Consider the following 10,291-nt stretch of genomic DNA (forward strand, 5'->3'; position numbering starts at 1 on the left):
TAGCCTAAAGATTTTAGTAAGCTGTCTTTCACAGAAACATGGAACCAATAACATAAAGATTTCAGCTTTGCAGTGTTTTTGTGAAGAACTTTTCTCTTTTTTTTTTTTTTTTTTTTTTTACAGATTATGTTGCTTACAAAAAAGTTTTTAGGGATACTTTTCAGTCTCTCACTGAATTTATGGCTCTGCGAGACTGCAAGCATAATCATTCGTAAGTAATGAGTGTAATTTTTTGTTTTGATTAAAAATTAATTCATCTTAAAATGTTGAAAATCTTTTTTTATCACAATATATTGAAGCACTACAATATAAATCTAAATCTTTCTGTCTCACATTGTAGTCGATCAACAAGAAGCACCACATATCAAAACTGTTGATACCAACACCAATCTTGAGGATGCAATACTTCAGGGCAGAATTAAATATGCTGCTCGAAGCTGCAAAGAACTTCATGAAAAGTATCAGGTTTATGATGGTACGCTCATTTTATGTTAATATTTTATCTTAAGCAACAACTCCATTTAAGTGACTCAGGAGGAATGCTTCTGTTCAAACAGATGGCTTATACTATCTGAACTCATCAAGAGGGGTCCTTTACCAGACGTTCTGTGATATGACCACTGCGGGTGGAGGCTGGACGCTGGTTGCCAGTGTTCATGAAAACAACATGTATGGAAAGTGTACTGTTGGTGATCGCTGGTCTAGTCAGCAGGGCAGTGAACCAAACCGGCCTGATGGTGATGGGACATGGGCAAACACAGTCACATTTGGAACTGCAGAGGCTTCTACAAGTGATGATTATAAGGTATTTTTTATTATGGTTTTACAGCCATAGTTAAATAGAAGCAACGGGACACTAACACACTAGAGTAACGATCAAAAGAATGTTGAATCTGAAATTGATAGTCTGTTTCCTTTCTGTCACAGAATCCTGGCTACTTTGACATTCCAGCACAAGATATGTCTGTGTGGCATGTTCCTAATAATATGGATTTGGAATACTGGAACCCTAACTCCCTTCTGCGATACCACACTGAGAATCACTTCTTGACTCTCCACGGAGGAAACCTTTTCAATTTGTTCAAGGTCAGATAAACTTCAACACCAATTTTGGGTTTGAAACATTCACAAAAACATACTACAAATTTTGTGAAATTACAAAAACACTGAATTTTTATCTTCGTTTTCCTAGAAATTCCCTGTGAAGTTTGGATTAGGGGCATGCCTCACTGATAATGGACCTGCTATTCCAATAGTGTATGATACCGGAAATGTGGATTACACCAAAAATCTGTTTGGTCCCAATTCAAGAAGTATGTTTGTTTGTTTGTGTTTGTTTTTTCATTTAACCCTTTATTTAATCAGGAAAGTCTCTTAAGAACAAATTCTTATTTACAACAACAGCCTGGCAATGCCTCTTGAGTCAATGTTTTTCTAATATTTTTAAAGAAAGTACCTACATCAAAAAGAAAATCTGTGTATTATTAAGTGATGGTGACAAGGCATCATCATCATTGTTGAGATCCAATCACTTTAATGAATGAAAGCCATGTCACTTTGTGCATAGGACATATCATGACAGATTATCATCAACAATATACTCTGTGCATTTTTCCCAGCAATGTTTACGCCTGGATTCATCACATTCAGAGTCTTCAATACTGAAAGGGCAGCCTTGGCTCTTTGTTCAGGTGTCAAACCAACCGGCTGTAACAGTGAACATGTGAGTTAAAATAATATTCTGGATTATTTAAATCACTGTCCATGGACAGCGTTTGTGACATGCTGTTAAGCACCACAGACAATAATTCATACTACAGTGTGTATAAACAGTAAATGCACTGATAGTTATACATCTACAATGAAAATAAATGACCTGCACCAATCATTTGAAGAAGTGTATAGATATGTTTTGTTGTTAGTAATGTACTCAAATTGTTGCAGTTCTGTATTGGTGGAGGTGGACACTTTCCGGAGGGGGTCCCTAGGCAGTGTGGGGACTTTGCGGGTTTCGACTGGGACGGCTATGGTACTAATGCAGGATGGAGTGCTTCCAAAGAGATAACCGAAGCAGCTGTGCTTCTCTTTTATCGCTGACACTCCGATCAATCTAAAGTCACCAGCTTCTTTTCCTTCTTTCCAAGATATTCCACATTGATGTTACATACACAATTATTTGCTCATGTATTTCTTTACAATATATTTCCTTTATATTGGTGGTCTGTAATCTAAGAATACATACGTGTATGCTGACTGTAACTTAAAAAAAAAAAAAAAAAAAAAACCAAATCAGATTAGCCATTTATTAAGATTTTGCTTGTTCATATTTAACAACTCTCAGTGTTCATGGGTTTCTTTTTATAACTGTTCAAAAGTGAATACACATGTACAGTATGTTCATGTAATAATGTTCAAATAAAACAAGTGGGCTGTCAATACTGTCCAGAGTCAAAACCTTACTTTAATAGGCCTATATAAACTTTATTTAGATATTTTAGTGGATAGTTGGTGCAACCAGAGATGCGTGAAAATTTCAGTGAAGACGGATAGTTCTCTGTTCTTGTAGTGGATCAGAGTGGCGTAACTTTGTTTTAAAAAATGGGTGGGACAGGAGTAAGTGTGTGTGTGTGTGTGTGTGTGTGTGTGTGTGTGTGTGTGTTTGTGATATATCAGGACACAGATTTGTATAATGACATGGGTATGACATGGGTATTACAAGGAGAGGGTGACTTATGAGGACATTACCCCATGTCCCCATTTTTTCAAAAGGCTTATAAATCACAAAGAATTTAGGTGTAGGGTTGGTGTAGGGCGATAGAAAATATGGTTTGTACAGTATAAAAACCATTACGCCTATGGAATGTCCCCACAATTCACAAAAACAAACATTTTGCATATCAGAAATGTACAATTGCCTAATAAATGCATAATTTATTGACACAGAATTCATATTTAACGTGATAGTTTCCTTACATCAACAATAATACAATATTGTTAGTCTTATGTACATTAGTAAATAAAAATATAGATACGCATTACATTTTTGTTAGTCCTAATGGGCTAGTGGTAGAATTTTCGTTAAGCTTGCCAGAGGTTCTGGGTTCTAATCCGTCCTCGTATAGCTTTTTTTTCTTCCTCATTAAAACCAAAGATGTTCATCAGTGATTGTATATCAAAAGCAGGGAAGGACACGTGTATGTGCATTTTGTTTTGTGATTTCACAGTAACAAATAGAGAGTCTCCGCAACAGCGTTAAGCGATAGTTTAAAAGCGCTCGGTCTGTGTGTAGCCAGTGCAGTGCGCACGAGCGTCAAATGAACACTGTTGCGCTACTGATAACAGCGGCAAGGAGCACTCAGCATGATATCAAAAAACAACACATCTCAGCGCCAGATCGCCTGTTATTTAACACAAACGAACAAATTGCTAATCAACTAGAGATGTTTCTTTTGTATTAGTATACATCCGTGCCACGAGATGTTTCAAAAAGTGGTAGGGACAATATCGACCCTGGCAAAAAGTGGTGGGGACATGTCCCACCCATCCCATCCGCAAATTACACCTATGATCAGACACCTACGAGATGAAAGGTGGATATCGCGTAATTCACACTAATAAGTAGCTAATAAACAACTGGATGTAATTTAAAGCTGCAGTCCGCAACTTTTTTTGGTTAAAAAATATCCAAAATCAATTTTTGAGCAAGTACATAACCAGTCAGTGCTCAAAACTATCTCTTTACCTTATCCTGATTAGGCTATGTAAACGCTCAAATGATCAATCGGTGTCACTAAAGAGGACTCGTCCACATTTGGTACTATGGCAAGCCGTTTTAGCTTAAATTGTTCACAGCATTACTTGTCGTAATTGCATTTTTACTAGTAAGCTCTACAATTAAATTCTTACTAGTTACAACTACAATTAGAGAGCTCTCTAATTAAATTATTACTAGTAACAATTACAAGCTCTATAAATCAGTGGTGTCTTTTCACCAAAAGCCAAGGTATGGCAGACCCTGATTACATCATCCAACCTTACTCCCTCGATGTGACAGTGCCACTTTTTCCAACACTTTAAAGCTCAAAAGTCTTAATATTATCCAATTTAAATGTTATTTTTAATATGATTACCAAAAACATTTTTGTTTATCCTACAAAGATTGTCCTCATTTGTAAAACTAAAAGTCAAGTACCCCCCAAGACATAGGCCTAAATCTTTTTGAAAGTAACTAGATGCTTCAAATGAAGATTGAATCAATTATATTGTTACACCAGTAGGTGGTGACAAGTGACTGTTAAAAATTAATTAATATAATCATTTATTCAAGAGATTCATTCAAAAACGCTCATTCGTCAAGAAATGAAACAATCAAAGTCTTCATGAGTGAATCCTTGAATCATTTATTCAAACATTTTTTTTTTTATAATTAATTCAAATTTTATATTTTCAAATAGACTGCAACAATTACCATTTTGTCAGAACCTATAGCAACAAACATTATTTTGTTTAGTTTTATATATATATGTATATATAAAATAGTAGTGGTCCACCCTATTTTGCCAAGGTCCACCCACTTCTGGCCTCGCCACTGGTGAGTAGTATTAGAGATTAGCAGTAAAAGTTGGGACAAAGTGCCACCTACACTACATCACTACATCAGTTAATAATGATGATAAACAGAAACATTAGGACATCCTATCATTGCATTCAAACCAAATGCAAACGCAAATATTTTCACAGAAGATATACAGCTATATTGCCAAAAGTTTTGGGACACCTGTCTTTACGTGCACATGAACTTTAATGACATCCCATTCTTAATCCGTAGGGTTTAATATGGAGTTGGCCCACCCTTTGCAGCTATAACAGCTTCAACTCTTCAGGGAAGGCTTTCCACAAGGTTTAGTAGTGTGTTTATGGGAATTTTTGACCATTCTTCTAGAAGCGCATTTGTGAGGTCAGGCACTGTTGTTGGCGAGAACGCCTGGCTCACAATCTCCGCTCTAATTCACCCCAAAGGTGTTCTATCGGGTTGAGGCCAGGACTCTGTGCAGGCCAGTCAAGTTCCTCCACACCAAATTTGCTCATCCATGTCTGTATGGACCTTGCTTTGTGCACTGGTGCGCAGTCATGTTGGAACAGAAAGGGGCCATCCCCAAACTGTTCCCACAAAGTTGGGAGCATGAAATTGTCCAAAATGTCTTGGTATGCTGAAGCATCAAGAGTTCCTTTCACTGGAACTAAGGGGCCAAGCCCAATCCCTGAAAAACAACCCCACACCATAATCCCCCCTCCACCAAACTTTACACTTGGCACAATGCAGTCAGGCAAGTACCGTTCTCCTGGCAACCGCCAAACCCAGACTCGTCCATCAGATTGCCAGACAGATAAGCGTGATTCGTCACGTCTCCACTGCTCTAGAGTCCAGTGGCGGCGTGCTTTACACCACTGCATCCAACACTTTGCATTGCGCTTGGCAATGTAAGGCTTGGATGCAGCTGCTCGGCCATGGAAACCCATTCCATGAAGCTCTCTACGCACTGTTCTTGAGCTAATCTGAAGGTCACACGAAGTCTAGAGGTCTGTAGCTATTGACTCTGCAGAAAGTTGCCGACTTCTGTGCACTGTGCACTGACCCGCTCTGTGATTTTACGTGGCCTACCACTCTGTGGCTGAGTTGCTGTTGTTCCCAATTGCTTCCACTATATGATACCACTAACAGTTGGAATATTTAGTAGTGAGGAAATTTCATGAATGAACTTATTGCTCAGGTGGCAACCTATCACGGTACCACGCTTGAATTCACTCAGCTCCTGAGAGCGACCCATTCTTTCACAAATGTTTGTAGAAGCAGTCTGCATGCCTAGGTGCTTGATTTTATACACCTGTGGCCATGGAAGTGATTGGAGCACCTGAATTCAATGATTTGGAGGGGTGTCCCAATACTTGTGGCAATATAGTGTATGTTCATGTTTTAATATTTAGACCAGTGGTTCTCAACCACATTCCTGGAGGCCCACCAACACTGCACATTTTGCATGTCTCCTTTGTCTGACACACCCATTTTAGATCTTTGAGTCACTACTAATGAGCTGATAACCCTAATCAGGTGTGTTTAATTAAGGAGAAACACTGATTTAGACCACTTCTATTACTGATTGCTATCAGGATGTGAAAAGAGTTTCAACCGGTATTCAACCACAAAAAGTGTTTATTAAAAAAATCTACGCTACTTTTAACGATAATACTGTCTTATCCACCTTATTTTGCAACTCAGAAGTAAGCTATTTTCTGTGAATGTGAAAGACTTATGATTCATTAGCAGCTAAGATTCCACATTCGACCGCTCAAGACACGTCGATGCATTCCAACTTGGAACAGTTAACAAGACGCTGACAAGACCTCTCAGAGGTGAGAATGTGCTGATTTGTGTTTTTATGTATAACTCAATACGCAATACCCATATGCACAATTATCACACCAATGGTTCATTAAATGTTGTGAAATCATTTGTTAATGTCTATTGCAGATATAGATATGTCATAGTAGCTGTGAACAACTAGGTTGCAGATGCACAGACTTGCTCTCAATAGAAACAGACAATAATGAGGCATCTAAATTTATATATACACTAAATAACTAGAAGAAAAAAAAACTATCTGCGCAACAAGCCAGTGTGTTTATAATTATGGCAATACATTAAAATAATATGGTAAGAAATACAAGTTTGCAATATCAAGCAGCATGAGCTTTTCTGTACAGCTAAACATAACTGGAGGAGAATAACACCGAAAGCCAGACACATTCGATTTACAAAAGGACCTCTTTTAACTGAAAAATAAGGTGGGTAGTTTGGAAGGTGGAAGTTTTTAGGCTGTTATTATTTTTGAGATGTCTTTCTCTCAAGGTATTTTGCCCTTCTTTCTGGGTTGACATATCTGCATTCACACAACACTGCGGATTTTATGGACAATCATGAAAGTTGACATTGTGCAACCAAGCATAGAATACTCGGCTGTGTTTATTTATATTTATTTTTTGTCACGCTACATATCTGTGCTGAACTCGGATTATATAGAAAATATAGAAAACCCTTTCATTTCCCTAAAAAAATCTAACAAATTTAAGCAATTAGTGTATTAGTAGAGTATTTTTTAAAGAGAGAGAGAGAGAGAGCATGTGATTACCTGTGCCTGTTATAGCTTTCATTCTCTAGGTCAAGTCAATGTAACCTGCTCTGAAGTTGCTGAAAAATTCCCACCACTAACACACAGACTGTTTCTCAATAGGTACGCCAATGTTATTTATATAAAATATTATTTACTGAACAATAATATTTAATGAACAATAACAGCCAAGTTTGTACAATAGGCTGTGGAAGGAGCAGCTTTCACATGAAGTCCTGGAGCGGCCAAGAGAGGAATTCTGACCATGACATGCAGCTCTGCCTAAAGTCGGCTGTGACAGGGATATTTGTACTGTTCCTAGGCAAGTAATATCGCCAGATGCTTATATTATTGCCACAAGCCAAGGGTTGCCAGCCAAGGCATGGAGAGAGGGATGCCACTTGTGTCAGGCCACCAGATGATATGTTGACGTCTACATACATTACAATAAGAAGTATTAAAAGACATCTCAAAAAAACAAAAGAAATGCACAAAAATACATAGACAATATTCTTAAAGAATATAAATTGTTTGGGGGGAAAACATTTTTAAAATCTTTAAAATGAAAAGCAAATATATCTTCAAAATCATTTCTAGTGGATCTTAGGCTCAATACCATAAACCATTCATGGAAAATGATTTTCTTCAAATCAATCCGCCAGCTTGGGTTTTTCTGTAGGAGGGATCGAATCAGGTGGCAGCATTCTGTGCAGAACGATGGAAGAAAGTCAGATTATTACTTCAAACTTTACACCTGCTGTCTTTGTATTAAGCTGTAAGATATGACTATTCTGTATGTTCAGAAAATCAAGAAAAATTCCTGTTTTATCCACATTATCCATCTTTTATAAAGCCACTTGGCTGGGGTGTTAGTTTTTCCTTGTTTCTTTGTTTTGTATGTTTTAAATTACAGTTGGTCTTCTTTGTTGTGATGAATGCGATCTTACCATTTGACAAGCCAGGCTCAGACCAGATGTCGTCATGGATCATCTGCACGTCTCTGGGTTCTGGAAAGCGTCCACACACCAGCACGAATAAGAGCACTCCCAGAGACCACACAGTAGCTGGTTTACCGTGGTACTTGCCATCTGTGAAGTACTCAGGTGGATAGTACTCTCGAGTGCCTGAAGGAAGGAGATTTTGTTTGAAGGTTAAGCTTGAAATCCCACGGCATGTTTGCTTTGTAAAAAATTATCTGGTGTTATTTAATTTAAAAAATGCTACTTCAAAAGTGAGATATGGTTTATATAATACCAATTTAACTTGTCATTAGAACTTCTAAAATTAGAAGTGTAAAACTACAGGTTTGATGCATACCACAGAAGATGCCATAGGCGGATTCATGCAGGAGATCCCCGCACCCGAAGTCAATCAGTTTGACCTCAAGTGTATCTGTGTTTATCAGCAGGTTCTCCAACTTAATGTCACGGTGGAAAACTCCACGGCAACAGCACATGTCAGCGGCCATTGTTGCCTGCGTCATTATATACCGTGCTGTGTCCTCATTGAGGGTGCCGCCGCGACGCTCCAAAAAACCACACAGATCTTGGCAGTGTGAGGGACGCTCCAAGACCATGATGTATTGGTCTGGTTGGTCCTGCCAGTCCAGCAGCTCAATGATCTCTGGAACTTTGGAACCCCTGTTATCAAGGATCAACAGGCCGACCTCTAATGGAAGGGGTGCGGGATGACCAGGCTAGAAGAAAGATCATGAAGAAAGAAGGTGCTGTCAGTGTGTTTACACATTTTAAATTGAAAAAAAACAGTGGAAACACTGAGTAGCGAGTGTCGCCTACTTACAATGGAGATGTATTTCATGTTCCGTGGCTTTCTGGCAATTTTCACTGCCACCTGATCAACCATAAAAAATAGTTACTTTCCAACATGTCAAGTGCACTAAATAGTGCAAATAATAAACACTGAAAGGACTTGAAATGGGTATAGTGTGACAAAACAATTTGTTTGCTAAATATTGTAAGGAAATGACGATACCTCAAGGTCATCCTTCAGGCGTTTTCCTTCATAGACACATCCGAATCCTCCCTCACCAAGCTTTCTGCCGATTTCATACCGGTTCAGAATGTCTGTTAAAAGATTAATCATTTTAGTTGAGATGAAATATCAAGCATGGACAGCAGTGAGTGAAATGTTTGAGGTTATGGCCGTAAACTCACCCTCAGTTGACACGTCCACTTTGTTGTGATCTGGTTCTGGACTGACTGGACTGAGGTGGACTGGAGCTGGAGGGGTTCGAACATACTGATCTGCAGGAGGAAGGACTTCAAGATCACTGGAAAGAAGTTCCTGAAGACCATGATCCTCTAGAGCACAGGCGCTGTACTGTAGAGAATTCTGATCTAAAGCAGGGAATGTTAAACATTAAAGTTCCCATTAATGGATACTTAAATATGCCTGAACATTATGTAGACTTTATGATGTACAGAGCTCTAGTAAACAGAAAACAGTTACACATTTTCAAATGGTCATTTGATTTACCCTCAGCACTTCTCTCGTAGGCATCTTGTTTTGAGCTGCCACTCCAGTCACAGAAATGACAAGAAGGCAGCTTCTCAAAACTGTCCGTCCTCCTCCTCTTTCTCACTGGCATCTCAGTGTCCTCACCAACACTAACGGGCTGATGGTTTTCAGCAACATCAGTGCTGGATGTTGTACTCTCATGGGAGTCGTACACCTGAGCGCTGTGAGAACTTCGTTTTCTCTTTCGGCCATTGTTAAAAGATGTCCGCTCGGGTTCATCTGTGTTTAAAGATATATAAGAAGAATAAACATCTGATCATGGCTTTGATCTAACTTCGACTGATTTTTGATCAAATGTGTGATGGTGTGGATTTTTAAAATATTGTAATGAAAATGAACAGAAAAATTTCCAGTTTCCATGTATGGACACTCATATCTAGCAGAAAATTATGTAGACTTTATGATGTACAGATTCTCAGATGGTCACTGGATTTACCCTCGGCGTGTCTCTCACTAATGGCTGCAGTGGTCTGATCCTCCACTTTCTGACCCTGACCTAAACTGCAGCTCCAGTGAAGAGTGAGCAGCTCTCCAAAACTACTCTTCCTCCTCTGGCTCTCCTGACTATCATTTTCCTCACTAACAAG

The 10,291-nt window shown here is 38.7% G+C and overlaps 2 protein-coding genes across 2 annotated transcripts; one reads left to right on the forward strand and one right to left on the reverse strand.

Annotated features, from left to right (window-relative positions):
- Nucleotides 1-66: 66 nt before the first annotated feature.
- Nucleotides 67-2,421, forward strand: LOC127516597 (intelectin-like). The gene is made up of 7 exons (XM_051901366.1): nucleotides 67-211; nucleotides 341-475; nucleotides 558-805; nucleotides 928-1,086; nucleotides 1,193-1,313; nucleotides 1,620-1,723; nucleotides 1,945-2,421. The coding sequence occupies exons 1-7, from the start codon at nucleotides 127-129 to the stop codon at nucleotides 2,095-2,097; spliced, it is 1,005 nt and encodes a 334-aa protein (XP_051757326.1). The 5' UTR covers nucleotides 67-126; the 3' UTR covers nucleotides 2,098-2,421.
- A 5,579-nt stretch (nucleotides 2,422-8,000) lies between these two features.
- Nucleotides 8,001-9,774, reverse strand: LOC127515587 (serine/threonine-protein kinase pim-2-like). Its single transcript, XM_051899410.1, has 5 exons — nucleotides 9,663-9,774; nucleotides 9,159-9,250; nucleotides 8,967-9,017; nucleotides 8,484-8,862; nucleotides 8,001-8,290 (listed from the first exon to the last, which is right to left on the reverse strand). The coding sequence occupies exons 1-5, from the start codon at nucleotides 9,772-9,774 to the stop codon at nucleotides 8,001-8,003; spliced, it is 924 nt and encodes a 307-aa protein (XP_051755370.1).
- Between the last annotated feature and the right edge of the window lie 517 nt (nucleotides 9,775-10,291).

This window comes from Ctenopharyngodon idella, chromosome 7, assembly GCF_019924925.1.
Source record: "Ctenopharyngodon idella isolate HZGC_01 chromosome 7, HZGC01, whole genome shotgun sequence".
Lineage (NCBI taxonomy): Eukaryota > Metazoa > Chordata > Actinopteri > Cypriniformes > Xenocyprididae > Ctenopharyngodon > Ctenopharyngodon idella.